The 17,290-nt window shown below is 38.4% G+C and overlaps 1 protein-coding gene across 9 annotated transcripts in view; it reads left to right on the top strand.

Moving 5' to 3' along the window:
- AFDN (afadin, adherens junction formation factor) overlaps window positions 1-17,290 on the top strand; it is a 141,558-nt gene that overhangs the window by 75,950 nt on the left and 48,318 nt on the right. For all 9 annotated transcript variants that reach the window (XM_087425015.1, XM_087425013.1, XM_087425012.1 and 6 more), the window contains 9 exons: window positions 685-754; window positions 4,880-4,995; window positions 9,122-9,183; window positions 9,306-9,511; window positions 12,242-12,387; window positions 12,715-12,809; window positions 13,299-13,564; window positions 14,666-14,809; window positions 16,480-16,678. In XM_087425015.1, coding sequence (XP_087281141.1) covers window positions 685-754; window positions 4,880-4,995; window positions 9,122-9,183; window positions 9,306-9,511; window positions 12,242-12,387; window positions 12,715-12,809; window positions 13,299-13,564; window positions 14,666-14,809; window positions 16,480-16,678 — 1,304 coding nt within the window. The remainder of the gene's footprint in view (window positions 1-684; window positions 755-4,879; window positions 4,996-9,121; window positions 9,184-9,305; window positions 9,512-12,241; window positions 12,388-12,714; window positions 12,810-13,298; window positions 13,565-14,665; window positions 14,810-16,479; window positions 16,679-17,290) is intronic.

The raw sequence follows: 17,290 nt of genomic DNA, 5'->3' as shown, positions 1-17,290 counted from the left end.
TTACCTCAGGTCATTGACTCGTTAAAATGAAACTTTGTTTATATTCTGAATTAATTTTTTTATAATGATGATTTTAATAGGTTTGGTATTTTTAGATATTTAAAAAAATTGTTTAAACTAGAATAACTCTTGATCTGATTACTAACATTATCAAAAATTTCCCCATTCTTTATTTGTAGCGTAAGTAGTCGATAAGTTTTTAAAAAATCATCACACTGGCATAAGTTTTTAAAAAATCATCACACTGGCTTTTAGCCTGGAGGGCAGCTCCCTCTGTGCCTTGTCCTCCCTGTGAGCACTGTCATCTTCCCTGTGTCCACAGGTGGGCCTGCGGCACCCTAGATGTCTCGACTTCGTTTATGTGTTGTTTGCAGCCTACAGAGATCTACGTGATGAAACAGCTTGCTTTTTTTCTTTATGGTTCCTTTCAATTTATTGTTATTAAAGTATAGTTTTAAAAAATATGGTCTTGAGAGTATTCAGCATACATCAGTAAGGAAAGTTCATAAAGTTACAACAGTTTTTTTATTCTTTAACTTTATATGCTGAAACTAAAATGATTTCTTGAAGATCTTTGAACATTGGGATATTTAACTAACTGTTCCTTTTGTATATAAAAGAAGAAGCTATGCCTTATCATTTGAGAATGATTAATCCTATGTATTTCTTTTTTTATCCCAACAGAGTTGTTCAGGAGACAACTTTTGATTTAGGAGGAGATGTTCATAGTGGAACAGCATTACCAACAAGCAAGGTGGGTGACTGTATGTTACCTGATAGGACAGTGTTTTTTAACATTATAAGACACCGTGGATGAATTATTGATAATATACTCATGAAACTTGTAAAAACAGACTTCATGGTGGTCTCTAAGTGTGGGTTGTCCTAATCTGTTGTGTTCTCTCTTAGTGATACATAGATGACATTAGCTGCCTATCTTTTTCCGTTAAGGCCAGGGAAATTGTGCTTTCTTCTAGGCACTGTGTCCCAGGCTTATCCCATGTGTAACCATCCTTCTCCGTCCGGTGACCCCTGAAGATAGTGGACTCCTGCTTGTGTTAACCCTTAGCTTAGGTCCTAGCTCCCACCTGTCACCTAGTCTTTCCTTCTCAGACACTTGACTTTCACAGTTATTCCTTACCTGTTGCATAATCAGTTTATTTCCGTCCTCGTTTTGGTTATCTATTGCTGGGTAACAACCACCCCAAAACTCAGTGAAGTCTGCAGCCAGTTTGTTTATTTATAGTTTATGCAGTGTGGTTTGGACTCAACTGGACAGTTCGTTTGCTGGTCTTGGCTGGTGGTTATTTGTATGGCTGCATTCAGCTAGTGGGTTAGTTGGTGGCCAGGCTGTGTTGGGACACAGGGACGGCTAGGCCTCCCTGTCTTCTTGTCATCTCAGGTCCTCTCCGTGGACCTCTCACCCTGTCATCTCTTCATGGGGCAGCCAGACGTCCTGGTGCCTCACAGGAACCACAGAATTTGCAGGCCTTCCTGAGGCTTGGGCCTGGAGCTGCTTCCTCCACCTTCCATTGGTTAAAGCAAAGCACAGGCTCAGCCCAAATTCAGAGGAAGGGGCCCCTCAAGGTGTGTGGTGCATTGGAGCCATGACGCAGCGAACTGCTACAGTCCGGGACCTTCTCAGTAGCATCAGAACATTCAACAGTGTCTCCTGTTTCTAAAACCCTTGCTGTACCCTCCAGCTGTTGCCCCCAGTTTTCTACTCCTGTTCACAGCATGATTTCTTGAAGAAATAAGCTTTGGTTGCTGTGTCCACTTCCTATAACTCCATCTTCTTTCCTCGGCTCCCATTTGGCTCCTGTCCCTTCGTAGGGACCGTGTCAGTCATGGGCACTGATGACCTCCAGATTGCTAAGTCCAGTGTTTGTTTTCCGTCTGTCCTCACTGGGTCACCACTTGCTCAGTGCACTTTTCTTCTTTCGGCTTCCTGGATATCTCTCCCGATTCTTCCTGCTACGTGCTCATTCCTCCTCAGCCTGATTTTTTGTTTCCTCCTCCTCCTTCGATTCCTCCTCCTCTACTTGACTTCTAAAATTTGGGGGGACCGAGGTTTCAGACCGGGGCCCCTTCTCTTCTGTGATATATGTTCCCTAGGTGGTCTTACGCAGTTGCCTTATTACGCAATTGTTAAAATACCGTCTATCTGTTAATTACTCCTGCTCTCTTTGGTCCTGACCTTTCCCAACTCCAGAGTCTTGCTTGACATATCCATGAGGATGTCTAACATACTTCAGATTTAACGTAACTAAAAAAACACTAGATTTTCTTTCTCAAACATCCTTCTTTCCCTGATCCTTCCCCATTTAAATAAATGATACCCCATCCACGGCGTTGCTCAAACAGAAATCTGTCACAAGTTATCCTTGGTTCCTTTCCTTTTCTCAACCTCTACATCCACCCATTGGCAAGTTCTGTGTGCTCTACCTCTGGAGTAGCACGCAAGTGTCTGCCTTTCTCACTGTCGCTGTAAGAGGTCTGCTTAGGCTACAGTTGTCACCTGGTGGGAGTACTGCAAGTGTCTTAGCAGCCCCTCTTCTGTCCCGTCATTCTCCTCCCAGCAGCCAGACTGATGTTTGAAACATGGAAATTAGGTTCTCTTACTGCCCTGCTTCCAAAGCCCCCGGTGGCTTCTTATCCCATATATCGCACAGTCTTCACTGGCTTGCACAGCTCCTTACGACCTGGCCCAACCTTCCCTCTCATCTTAGCGTGTGCTGGCCGTGGCTCCGTTACTGCACGCGGGCCACACTGGTGTCTGTTCCCTGAACGCCTGCCTCTTTCCCATCCGAAGACCGAGCGTATTTGCTCTTCCTCGAATGCTCTTTCCTCTGGTTTTCACGTGGCTAGTCCCTTCTTATCTCAGACCTCAGCTCAAGTCACTTCCTTGAAGAAGTCTTCTTTGAGCATCCAGCCACTATTACAATGCCTTATTTTAAATTCTTTATGCAGCTTTTATTACCATCTGATACTTCTCTTCTTTGTTGATCGACTGTAGACTGTGAGCTCTGTGTAAGTAGGGGTTAGTGCTCAATATGTTCACTAGGTACTTCTGGTGCTTACAAGAGTGCCTGGTACGTAGAAGATCTGCTGAGTAATTGAATGAATAAATACTCTTGGAACCAAATATACCTCTCTTCAGTTTCTTATAAATATGTGTAGTTAAAATACAAAACTTGATAAATTGAGAAAAAAATGAAAATCATTTATCCACAACTTTTAGTTAGCTAATGTTAACATTTTGATGGGTATTTTTCTGAAATCTTTATGCGTGTATGTGTGTTTATTTATACATTTTAACAATTAAATCTCTCTCACACACACACACACACACACACACATTCACACTCACACGCACTCCTTTTTGTCCTGCTTCCTTTAGCTGTTACTTTGTGAGCATTTCCTTTGAAAATTATTTAAAAACAAGCTAAAACTGTTCTGTAATATGTTAGCACATAAACATACCATAATTTGTTTATCCATTGCCTTACTATTACTCATTTATAAGAATTTTTTGTAGTCTAAGTATTGCCGTTCACTGACCAAGCAGTTTTTTTTCTATAAATATATCTATGGAAGTAATTATTGTGTATGAGTATATATATTTACAAGCAGAATTGTCGTGAGACTCTATACTGACGAACATTTTAAACAATATAACAAAAGATTGGTTTAATGAACTATGATGAATAGACAACAAAATGTTATAAGGCCATTACAATTCTGTAATGTAAAAATAATACTGTAAGATGTTTATAACATATGAAAAAGTATTTTTTGCAAAGTAGGTTTTATCATCTCATTTATGGAAAATACGAAAAACTGGAAAGATATGTACAGCACAGTGTTAATCTCTAGTTGGTAAGGCAAGGAGGATTTTTATTTACTTATCTATGTTTAATTTCCACAGTAAACAGATGTAATAAAAAACTTACACAGGGTCCGGCCTGGTGGCGTAGTGGTTAAGTTCGCGTGCTCCGCTTCAGCGGCCTGGGGTTTGCGGGTTTGGATCCCGGGCGTGGACTGACGCACCACTTATCAAGCCATGTTGTGGCAGGAGTCCCACACATAAAATATAGGAAGATGGGCACAGATGTTAGCTCAGGGCCAATCTTCCTCAGCAAAAATGAGGAGGATTGGCAACAGACGTTAGCTTGGGGCTAATCTTTCTCACCAAAAAAAGAAAAGAAAGAACACTTAAAATTTTAAATACAATGGATTTCTTTATATACGTTTTTTGATTCTGTTCTGATTGTTTTCTTAATATAAATAACTCATTCTTTTTGTCTGCCATAGGTTGGTTAGGAATGTGTACTGTTTGGAAGGACTTAAATGTACTGTATTGAGTTGCTATATATGTGGTTTTTCCCTGTGTTGATTAAGGACAAGAAATAAACCAATTTCTGTACTGAATTCTTCATTAGGTATTGAGCTATAATGAGCAGATTTTTAAATCCTTTCTTAAAACTAACAAATAAAGACCCTAACTCTTCATATTGTACATATTCTCTCAGCTCTGTCCTGATTTGAGAGAGCTTTTTGGAATAAAGTCATTATTATTACTGTACTTTTTGAAGAAACCTTGTGTATATGTCACTTTTGCATGCCTGTCTTTTAAAACCAACTTCTAGCTCTCTAAAAAGGAAAGTGGCTATGTGTTTTATTATTCTTTTAACGACAGTGTGTTTTGGGGCATGCCACTGTGGATGACGTCCTCAGCATTGCTGTGCCTTTTTGTGGTCTGTGCTCATTGTCCCCTGCGTGGCAGCGTTGTATCAGATCTTCACCTGCAGCACTGAGTGTCAAGCTTGGTTGGGCTGCATGGTGTGTTTAAACGCCCTGTATTTTCCCCTTGGCCTAGAGTACCACAAGACTGGACAGTGACAGAGTACCGTCTGCCTCCAGCACAGCGGAGCGAGGGACAGTGAAGCCAATGATCAGAGAACAGCAGCAGGATTATCGCAGGCAAGAAAGCAGGTAGGAAATATTTTCATTTTTCATTATGAAAGAAGTAAAGTGTTTTTAGGGAGGGTTTTGGATAAAGATTGACTCTATAGGGCTTTAGGTGACATTTTTAGAAGGTTAGCAATATTTTTAAGAATATTTCGTTTTCATGTTATTGAATTGAAAAAAAATGCTTCATCAACAATTGTGTCCCTTACTGATGTGCCTGCCACAGTGTGACTCAGTTGAAATAGAAGGCTCGTTGAATTAAAATGTTTCTATTTTAAATGTGCTACTGGTGGAGAAAGGAGAGTTTTTATAGGATTTTAATATTTGATAATTTTTATATTTAGATAAAACTAGTTATTTCATCCATTTCTAGAAGAAATCCTTACATGTTTAAAAATGCACAGAGCCCAAAATGATTTTGAAGTAGAGTTTCTAAGAATTATGGAGTTTCCAGTTACGATGTCTTGTGCTCTGATGCGGTGTGTCTCCCTGTTGAGAGAGATGGTGGATGAATTGTTTTTTTCTTCTGGCATAGTTCTTGCCTAGCTTTTTTGAACAGAGAAATTATACCTTTTGTTATTTCCTTTTCTTATGATTTTTAGGTATATGTCACCTTAATAAAGGTGAACTCTAAATTGTGAACTCTAAAATTGTTTAAATGTGGAAAGTAATGTCAGTACCTCAAACACGGTAGTTAAATAATAGATGGTGAGTTCCAGATGCAGGTTAGTTTAAACTGCAGCATTGTTTGGTGCTGAGCACTTCTACTGTAGGGCTCTAAATGTACTCAGACAGAAATAGGGAAATATAGTGTGAGTATTTTATCATATTCTCATTATCAGCAGTGAAATTGGGAGCTGTCATCTTTTTCGTGCTATCCAGATTTTTGATGAGGCCATTCTGACTGTTCCCTTTCACAGATCCAGTAACTGAGGCATTAGCTGAGGTGGGTGACTTGCCCAAGGTCACTTATCAGTTCAGTGACAGGCTACTGATACAGTTCTTTCATTTTCCATCTCCCAGCAGGGGGCACTGTTTATCATAAGATTTTAATATCATTCATCACAGTAATTAAATTTATAGATTCATATGGGAATCTCAGGTTTTTACCTTGTTTTTATTGTGGGCTTTTGGTTAGTCAAGATTTTTGTTGACTATGTGAGTTTTTTTAGATGTAATAATAAATAGCCTACTTTCTGTAGACTGTTTCTGGTGGTGTATTCTAGAGTGAGATGTTCAGAATGGTCAATTAGTATTGTGAAGGAGTACCTCTGTTTCTCTATAAGGTGATTGAAGAGGTATGTATCATAGTTCTTAGTCCATAAATATTTGAATGAGTGAATGAATTAAGCGATTGGGGAGGGGAAGTTATTCGGATAGTGCTTTAGGATATGCAAAATTAATAAGTATAGTATGTTAATATAGTGTAAATAGCCATATGATGGTGAATTGTATGTCAGAAATTATTTTATTCTGTGAGCATATATTTTAATTAATTTTTTGCAACGTCAGATTATTTTACTTTGCAAAGACTTATTAAAGGTTTTATTTGAACTATAAAATATGTTATTTTGTTGATATTAAGACAGTGATGGAAACATGATTATTCCCATTTTTAGTCTTTGTGTTTTTCACATATACAATATTGGTATGAGCAATACTTAAATAATGTAACTCATACAGCCATGCGCTGCATAACGACGTTTCAGTCAACAATGGACCACATATATGACGGTAGTCCCATAAGTACCATATAGCCTAGGTGTGTAGTAGGCTATACCATCTAGGTTTATGTAACTACACTCTGTGATGTTTCCACAATGATGAAACAGCCTAATGAAGCATTTCTCAGAATGTATCCCTATTGTTAAGCGACACATGACTATATTTGTAAAAATCTAAGTTGCTTTAATAAGCATGTTTAAAACACTAATTTTAGTCAAGGAAAAATCCTTTTGAATGATGAGAGTGACTTTTAAATTATCATTGATATTTTAAAATTTTTTTCAGTGAGAATTTAAATTCCTTATTTTGACTAGGTTTGTTAAGTTGATGAAACATAAACAATTGGTAAAGTTTATCCAGGTTCGTTTTATGGATATTAAATTGAAAATAACTGCTTATCTGCAATTTTATTTTATTTTTATTTATTTATCTATTTTTTTGTGGGGAAGATCGGCCCTGAGCTAACATCTGCCAATCCTCCTCTTTTTGCTGAGGAAGACTGGCCGTGGGCTAACATCCATGCCCATCTTCCTCCGCTGTATATGGGATGCCGCCACAGCATGGCTTGACAAGCGGTGCATCGGTGCGCTCCCGGGATCCGAACCGGGGGACCCTGGGCCGCCGCAGCGGAGCGCGCGCACTTAACCCTTGCGCCACCAGCCCGGCCCCATGATTGTCATTTTAAATCAGAAACAAATTGGGCCCGGCCTAGTGGCGCAAGCAGTTAAGTGCGCGCGCTCCACTGCGGCAGCCCAGGGTCCCCGGTCCCTGCACCGCTTGTCAAGTCATGCTGTGGCGGCGTCCCATATACAGTGAAGGAAGATGGGCATGGATGTTAGCCCACGGCCAGTCTTCCTCAGCAAAAAGAGGAGAATTGGCAGACGTTAGCTCAGGGCCGATCTTCCTCACAAAAAAATAGATAAATAAGAAACAAATCCAAATATCCTGATAACTATGTTGACTTTCCATCTCACCGTATATGAAGATTTATTTGAATAAATATTGACCTCAGTTTGGTTTGAGCCAATATTTAACTCAATAGCTATTTCATTCCAGTGTAAAGTCATTATAATCCCCACTATTTAATTTTCAGTTATGTTTGCAGAAAGACAAAACAAATAAAGGCAAATTGCTTTGCTGTCAATGTTAATTTTCTTATCTTTTCAAGGATAGATTTTTGAAGAATTTTTCTTGATTATCTCTGTTAAAGTTGAACTAAAATGATAAAGATATTAAACTGTTAAGGAAACTAATCATTTGCCTATTTGTAATTTTGGGGTGCGGGGGGTAATATACAAATGTTATACATAAACTATAAGCTAGTAGCAAACTAACATAAGTAATAGTTAAATTGCTTGAAATTCTGATCACATGTCTAAGTGAAAGAGTGGTTAAACTGAATGTTGTCCATTGAGAAAAGTATAAATCTATTAAGAAGAGGAGATCCAAACTGGATTTGTAATTATTTATCTTACACATTTTAGAAAGTCTGTGCTTCCTAATGGCTTTCAGATGTTTTTGACTACAGTGCATGACACAAAGTTGTGTTTCACATTGTGCCTGGTGGACACATACCCACGTTTGTACATATTTATAACTGGGAGAAGACCTCCACCTGATAGCCTACCAGTGGGGGCAGAGTGACCCACTGTTTGGACAACTCTTTTATAGAAATAGAAATGTTCCTAACCTTTGGATTAATTTGATCCTGAATGCCTGGAAATATATTAACAGTAGTACAATGCTAGTTCTTAGAAATGTCCCAAATTATAGTTTCTCTTTGTTTATATGTTTTGGCAGTTTCTTATTTTTGTAGCCTCAGGTTAAATGATGAAAAATACCTGAAATTTATGTGACTTTAAGAAAAAATGTGAGTGCGTAGGTTGTCTTTTTTTAAGACAAGCATCACTCTGCGAGTTGAAAAATGCTAATACTGAATGGCTGAAGGGGCCCTTCAGGGATCGTCTTGTCTAACCTTTATCAGGAGAGAAAGACAATGTCTAGCTCTTACAAAGTTTTCATCTTTCATGTGTGAGAGCTCCGTGTCAAGCTCAGTGTGGTTTAGATTTTCTGTATGTCTCTTGGCAGTTACTTGAGCCATCACTGCAGCAGGTGCCTGACAGCCTGGTCTCTACTCCTGCACAAAGTCTTCGTTAATAATAGAGACTCGTGGTCAGATCTGTTCTCAGGACGGAAGCAGATACTTCAGGGAACTGACCTCTGTGAGGAGCTGGGACGTGATCACTCCCAATACGCTCATTGTAATATTCAAATGGATTACATAGGAAAATGAGGCATTGCATTGGGCTTTTGTTATTTGAAAAAACTATATAGAGATTTAAAAGATAGTTGCAGAAATCTGCACAGGTTGTCAGTGATGTTATTAGCTACCTGATTTTAAGAGATGGCAACTTTCTTCTTTTAGAACTCAGGATGTTCCTGGGCCTGAACTGATATTGCCTGCAAGCATTGAATTCAGGGAAAGTTGTGAGTAATTTCAGATTCCATTGTTAGTGAATTATTTCTTGTTCCATTTTTCTCCATCTGATTTTCATGGTTTTTTTGTTCTTTTTCTTCTTCTTTTGTTCTTTTTTGAAATCTTTTCACAGCTGAAGATTCCTTTTTATCTGCCATTATCAATTATACCAATAGCTCTACAGTCCATTTTAAATTGTCCCCTACGTATGTATTATATATGGCCTGTCGGTATGTATTGTCAAGCCAGTACAGACCTGATGTCAGTCCTACAGAACGTACGCATAAGGTGATTGCAATAGTCAACAAGATGGTGAGCATGATGGAAGGAGTGATCCAGGTAAGCTTCAGCCTGCAAAGCCGCACCGCTTCAGTAGTTGTGGTTATAATTTTTACATCAGTTAAGTCAGTTTCCTTAATGTGTCACATTTGGTTACATGTTTGACTTTATCTTAAGAATTTTTTCCTATAATAAAGGTATATAAATAGTATTGAAAATTGTATAGCTTTAAAAGTTGAGAAGAATTACAAACTTTTCTATTTCTTTCCTTTCAAACTTTAGAATAAGGAGAAGGTAAACTTTATGTGGTAACATAGTTATGAAAAAGACTCTTAAAATTGCAATAGTTGTTGTGAGAAAGTATTCAGAATTGTGGGGTTTCTTAGAACTTTTTAAAAAATAATTTGTTGAGATGAAGTTCACATAACATAAAATTAACTATTTTAAAGTGAATGATTCAGTAGCATTTGGTACATTCACAGTGTTGTGCAGCCACCACGTCTATCTGATTCCAGAACTTTTCCATCACCCCAAAGTAATATTCCTTGCCCAGTAAGCACCTTCTCCCCAGTACCCCTTCCACCAGTCCCTGGCAACTGCCTTCTTAGAATTTTCTAATGGTTATAGAAAGGCGTTTGCTTTTTATGATGAGCCTGCTGTGATGTTGGTAGCACGTGTCTGCGTTTGTTGTCATAGCACGTGTGCAGGTGTAGTGCACGTCGTGCTGTTTCTTCTTGCGATGAAACTCAGGTTCAGATTCTTTCATAGACCTGTTTAGAAATTCGGGAAGTAAGGGCATTCTCTTGGTAGAATGATTTATTTCCTTTAAGTACTTTCTATCTATAGTTGATAAAATTGGTGTACTAGTTTTCCGACCTTCAGATAATTTGAAGATTTAATCTTTCAAGTCCTTAAAGTTAAGTTTACAAATCTTTAAAAATTTTTCCTAAATCACTTATCAGTACTGTTATTCAAGCTATAACACTCTAGTTTTGTGATGTTAAGTAACATGATTAGATGGTTTGGTGGTTTTTTCTCCTGTCAGGATAGGTTGAGGCAAACTAATCTTTTAATTCCCTCAGAATTGTTTTAAAAGGCCAGAATTTTTCAAGAAATGTTTCTTTTATGTTTGAGTGGTTAGCATATGAATTTGGTGGGTTTTTTATTCTTTTACCCAAGTGAAGAAATAGATAAAAAGGAAAGCCATTTGTATACCATTTTGTCACTCTTATTATTTTATAAACAAACGTGGATTTCCTTTTCAGTGTTCATTCAGAGCCATTGTCTGTCTTCCATCATGTTTGGATTTCTAAAGCCTATTTCAAATTATGGAACTCCTATCATCAAACTACTTTTGAGAGACTTTTCCTTATTGAATTTAAACTAGTTAGTGAAATCACCATTATCAAAACAAGTCTTTTAAACTTCAGATTTAGGTTTAGTATGTGATTGGAGGAATCTTAAAGTTTTAGGAAAAAACTGCAGTAGTGAATAATTTAAATTCTTTAATTTGTAAAAACCTATTTTCAGAAAACAATTTACTCCTTTTTAGTATAGGTAAAAGTTTTTTATACATTTTTAAATTCTCAACTTTTATTTTTATTGTTTCTGTTGGTCTTTCCTGTCTCTTTCATTCTTATTAAATAATCCAGGGGAATAGCTCATCTTTATGTACTTTTAAGTAGTCAAACACACAATATCATTAAAAGACATTAAGAAGTCCTTCCTTTGTAAATCTTTTAAAGAGATCAGTATGTTCATGTGTTTATTGTAACATCTTTATAAACTCTCTAGGAATTCACTTAGTTATTGTGCCAGTGTTAAGAACATAAAACTAATCCTTTATGTCACTTCCAAAACTGCTTCAGAGCCATAAATGAATATGTACTTTGGGAATAACATAACTAAATGTTGTACCTTCATGTCGTACCTTCATATTAGTGTTTTGATTTTTTTAAACTATCATGATTGTTTACAAGTTTCTTTCTCTCGTTCTGCTTGATTTCCCCTCGTCTGTTTTTCTGCAGGAAGTAGACCAGGTTGATCAGGTAGGACATACTGCTGGGAACTGATCCTAGCTATGTTGGCTTAGCTGAGTTTCTCATGCTGCTTCCATGTCAAAATACGATACTACAACTGGACTGAACAGTTCATAACACTCATTCAGCAACTGAAACATGCAGTACTAAAATCCTTTTTTGACTGTGCAACCTTTATCAGCATTTCATAATTTCTGCTTAATGCACTTCAGTGTGGATATGAAATGACCAAAGTTCTGTTTCTTCTCTTTATTGTTTATCCTTGGTTCCTATTCTTTGGATCTCATCTGAGGTTGCCTGGCCTGCACATGTGGTCGGGAGATGATGCGATAGATCAGTACTTGATACCGAGTTGCTTGCTGTCCAAGCCGGTGACTACGAGTATCAGGGTGGCTGTGGGTAACCATGGATACATGTGTGTATACTTCACAGATTACCAGATAATGCACAGTCTCCAATTTGGCCTTGTACTATTTGATATCTCCATTTCTCCACTGACAACATAAATTGTAGCTAATTAGATCCATATGTCTATACCTGAATCCTAAGAAGAAGCTGCAGTGGTTGTTTGTTTTCCATTGCTGTGCATGCACCCAAATTCCTTTGCACATATCTGGTATCTGTGGTAAATACCTTGGTGAGAATGGGAAGGTACTGGTCTATCTTCAGCAGCTTTTCAAGAGCATTCCTTTTTATTTCTGTTACTTTGGTTTGTCCTGTGGTTGCTTATGGAAATGTGTTCTGTCTACAGAAACAGAAGAATATTGCAGGGGCTCTTGCTTTCTGGATGGCAAATGCGTCTGAACTTCTCAACTTCATCAAGCAGGACCGAGATCTCAGTCGAATCACACTGGATGCCCAAGACGTTTTAGCACACTTGGTTCAAATGGCGTTTAAGTAAGGAACACGTTTTTGGAGATGACACTATTCTATAAAGATTTAAATCATATGTTGTCTTTGTAAATTTTCAAAACTAATTTTAAAGGTTTTTATTTGCTCTAATTAAAGATGAATATCAAGAAGCATAAATAACCATATGCAAAATTTGTTGATTTAATAAATTGAGTTCAATGAGCTATCTTTCAAGAATCCTGAGAATAAAACTATTATATTTTTTAAGTGGAAAATATTTCTAAACAGTACAGATTGTTTTGCATGTGATATCATGTTTGACAATAGCAACGTGTCATGCCAAGATTAATGCAATTATTTACATATTTTCAGGTATCTGGTTCACTGTCTTCAATCAGAACTGAATAATTACATGCCAGCCTTTCTGGATGACCCTGAAGAGAACAGTCTGCAAAGACCAAAAATAGGTTAGGATATTCTTTTTCTTCTTCCTCCCTTCCTTCCTAACCTCCTTCTCTCCCTCCTATATAACTTCATTTTAATATTTAATATATGTAAGAGGGAGATATTTTAAAAATAAATGAGATGTCCTATTGGATTTGACATCCTTTAAAAGAACAAATTGTAACCACCATATGTTTTGTTGAAGCATAGTTCTCATTTTGGTGTGTCCTACTGGTCATACTTTTTCGAAAAGTCTCTTGGGGTGAACTTAAATGTTAAATAAGTATAGTTAGTTAATATCTCTGTGTAGTTTAAGACCGCATCACTGTTTCCTATTTGAATGAGATTGGTATTTTAAAAGTGATTAAATAGGTATTATCATTACCATATAGGTATTATTACCAATACCAATAGGTATTATTACTACCATTATCTAAATTTACTGCTAATTCAAAAGACTCTTCCTGAATGACATTTGGTACCCTGTCTCTTCGTCCTGTATTTCTGCATAGATGATGTTTTGCACACGCTCACGGGAGCGATGTCTTTGCTGCGGCGCTGCAGAGTCAATGCTGCCCTGACCATCCAGCTCTTCTCGCAGCTCTTCCATTTTATCAATATGTGGCTCTTCAACAGATTGGTAACTGACCCTGAGTCAGGACTGTGCTCTCACTACTGGGGGGCAATCATCCGCCAGCAGCTAGGACACGTTGAAGCGTGGGCAGAGAAGCAGGGATTAGAGCTGGCAGCCGATTGCCACCTCAGCAGGATAGTGCAGGTGGGTGGCACTGAATCTCACTTCCCCACAGTGCATGTACTTCATTGTAAATGTCTCTAATTCTGTCATGGTTAAGAACTTGGACTCAGCAAAACCTCCACATCCCCCCTTTGGGGTTTTTCATATGTACAGATAATGAAACAATGGTGTATTTGCCTGGGTCACTATAACAAAGTACAACAAACTTAGTGGCTTGTTTTAAACAGTAGAAATTTATTGTCTCTCAGTTCTGGAGGCCAGAAGTCCAAGATAAGGTGTGGGCAGGGTTGGCTCCCTCTGGGGGCTGTGAGGGAGCCTCTCTGTTAGCTGCTGGTAGTTGCTGGCATCTTTGGTGTTCCTGGGCTTGCAGTTGTGTCACCCCGATCTCTGCTTTTATCTTCACGGGACATTCTCCCTGTGTGCACGTCCGGGTCCACATGCCCACTTTTGGTAAGATCATCAGTCCTATTAGACCTACTGACCTCATTTTAACTTGATTACTTCTGTTAAGACCCTCTCTCCAAATAAGGCCACATTCTGAGGTACAGAGGGTTAGGACTTCAACATATGAATTTTGGGGGACACAATTCAGCCCATAGCAGGTGGTAACCAGTAGAGTATATGTCCTTAAAGGGTCCTCTTTTTTGAGATCAGTAAGGTATATTTCATAAAGCTTCATACTGAAAGATAAATTCCAATTTAAAAATGCTTTGATTGAGTAAGCTAGTTAAAAAAAAGGTCATTACAGTGAAATTTTATTCAGACCCCAGTAATTGGTAATCTGAATGGTTTCAGACCCCAGTAATTGGTAATCTGAGTGGTTATGTAAATGTCTGAAGTTTCTAAGAGAATTTTTTAAGTGCTTTATGAACATAAATAATGGAATTTGATTATATGTATATATTTTAGTAAAATTAAGAGGCTGTCTAAAAACCTTTACTAGACAATGCTTTTAGTTCAATTTAATGTATATAGTTAATGAAAGTGTGTTTCCTTAAAAACTTCCTGTATTTCAAAATGAAATTAGCAAGTTATTACAGTTTTACAAATGTTACATAAAGGGGAATGTTTATGAAATACTTTTGAATTATGATATTTCATGTCATTTATTCCTTTAAATAGGCAACCACTTTACTTACAATGGATAAGTATGCACCTGATGACATTCCAAATATAAACAGCACCTGCTTTAAGTTAAATTCACTACAGCTTCAAGCCTTACTACAGAATTATCACTGTGCACCCGACGAGCCTTTTATCCCCGCGGTAAGTGAGTGGCCCCACGCTACCACACAGTGTGGGACATGTTTGTGTAGGGAACTTGGGATGGAAAAAGAGGAAAACTTATTCAATAAGTTACCTTATTTCTTTAATAAATAAGCTAATTTACTTAATCATCTTACAAGATCATTTTTGCTGTTGATGTCTGAGTTAGCGTTCAGTACAAGAAGTAGAAAGTACACAAGCATTATAAGTAGAATGGGACTTAATTCAGGTAATTAGGTTCTTGGAAAAATCATTGGAAGGACGGAAGAAAGGAAGTTCAGAAGTTTCCCAGATCTCTCAGGTTCCTGGGCACACTGCTATGACCTGAGACCCAGAGGCCGGAAAGCCGCTGCCACAGTCACAGGAGCCCTCACATCGTGGGGGCTGAGTGCCGAGTCACATCCTCATGTTGCCTGTCAGCAGCAGTAGCAGCAAGAGGGCCTCCCTGCACAGCTGCCTCCCAGACTGTGTGGAGGCCTCTGACTGGTCAAGTCCAGATTCTCATCCACAACAGAGTCTGGGATGTGGGCGTTCCTACGTCTCATACTAGAAGGAACGGAGGGTGAGAAACCCAGTCCACAGTGTCTACTACAGTGTGTTATTTATAAAGTGAGAAGTGCTGGGGACACTACCATCACAAGTAAATAAAACAAGCTTGATACAGGTGTTTTGAAAATTAGAACTGAGAATTAGAGAATTAGAATTAGGTAGAGAGGTAAGTTAATCAGATGGATGGATTGACCTCCAGGATTAAGTTTCTGCCTACAAAAGAAATGTACAAAATAGCCAACAATTGGAAATCGCCACATGTCCACCCACAGTACAGTGTATAGATAAATTGTGTCATAGTCACGTAAGGAGTGCTGCACTGCAGGGAAAGCTGGATTATAGCGACACAACAACTTGGATGGGTGTGATGACAGCATTTACACAAAAGAAATCAGATGTAAGATATACACACTTTTTCTGTCTGTGTGACTTTCAAGAACAGACAGGAGGACTCTGGTGTTTGAAGCCTGGGTAGTGGTGACGTTAGGGAAGAAGGAGAAGGTCAGAAGGGGCGGCTTCTCGGGTGTGGTGTTCAGTTCCTTGAACTGGGTGGTAGTTGAGCTGGTGTGTTCACTTTATTGAGCTGTACAGTTAGGATTTGTGAACTTTCCTGTATGTATATTATATATTAGTAAAAAGTTATTAAACAGAAATCACCCATAAACCCATAATTCAGGAATAACCTCTGTATAGGCTGGGGATAGATATTTTTATCCTGATTTTTACGTTTAACGTTGTGTGCGATTTTTCCTGTCATTAAACATTTTACCAAAATAGGGTTATTAACCACTGGGTATTAAAGAATTGTGCAAGGAAAAAATGATTACTTTCGAAAAGGGAAAAAATCCGTTTTCTTGTGATTGAACAGTTTCTGTTTAAAGCTGCAAATTATTTGCAATTAACAACATCTTGGTTCATATAGTAAAAGTGTGTGCTCTGCTAGCATTTTGTTGCTTTACAAACCGATTTTGAATATATTGATAAATTTGTTCTTCTTCTGTAGCCCTGCATTATGTATGTAACCACACTACAAATGATTAAATGTTTTCTTGGATAATTATTGGTCAACTGCACCAGTCATTCAGCATCTCTTTTTAATTTTGTGTTTATATTTTAACCAGGATCTGATAGAAAACGTAGTGGCTATGGCTGAAAATACAGCTGATGAACTGGCACGCAGTGATGGGAGGGAAGTACAGCTGGAAGAGGACCCTGATCTGCAGCTGCCTTTTCTTTTGCCAGAAGACGGCTATTCTTGTGATGTTGTCAGAAACATTCCAAATGGTTTGCAAGAATTTTTAGACCCTTTGTGCCAGAGAGGTAAATAGTCACCCTACCTAAAGTCTGAACCGTGACCTGGGTTAAAGTGAGCATTTGACTAATTATGTATTCTTATATGGCAATCCATTCGGGTTGAGTGCACCTCGTGTGCTTCTGGAGAAGCCTGTGTTCCATTGACTTGGAAGTAAGCATTTCATGGTGACACAGGACCAGAAATGTCCAGACACAGAGTTCTTGTGGGTGTGCTGCAGCCCTCCTGTGAGCACGTGCTCTGTGCACTTTGTGTTGTGATTACCTTTCCACCTGGGCTGGTAGGAAGGCCCTATTATTGCTCCTCCCTGCTTGGTTTTGTGTGAGCCTAGTCACTGCAGTCATGGTCCAGAACTGCACTATAACTTTATGTCGGTACCACCAGGGAGAATAGTTAAGAACAGCCTGAGCTTTGGAACTGAAAGCCTAAGTTCTGATGCGTACTCTGTCTCCTGTGATTTCTCGTCTGTAAAACGGGTGTTGTGAGAATTGAGTGGGTTGCCTGTCGAGTACTTAGAACTGCGGCACAGAGTGAGTCTCTGTGACTGCTGCACCACCAGCGCCACACTGGCACCCGCGTGTGTGCTAGTAAACCCACTCCAGCAGGTTTTATGCAAGTGT

The sequence above is a fragment of the Ceratotherium simum genome, chromosome 38 (assembly GCF_057802395.1).
Source record: "Ceratotherium simum simum isolate JZ-2026a chromosome 38, ASM5780239v1, whole genome shotgun sequence".
NCBI classification, from domain to species: Eukaryota; Metazoa; Chordata; class Mammalia; order Perissodactyla; family Rhinocerotidae; genus Ceratotherium; species Ceratotherium simum.
The sequence above is the reverse complement of the archived record's forward strand: the minus strand, read 5'-3'. Positions and strand labels throughout refer to the sequence as shown.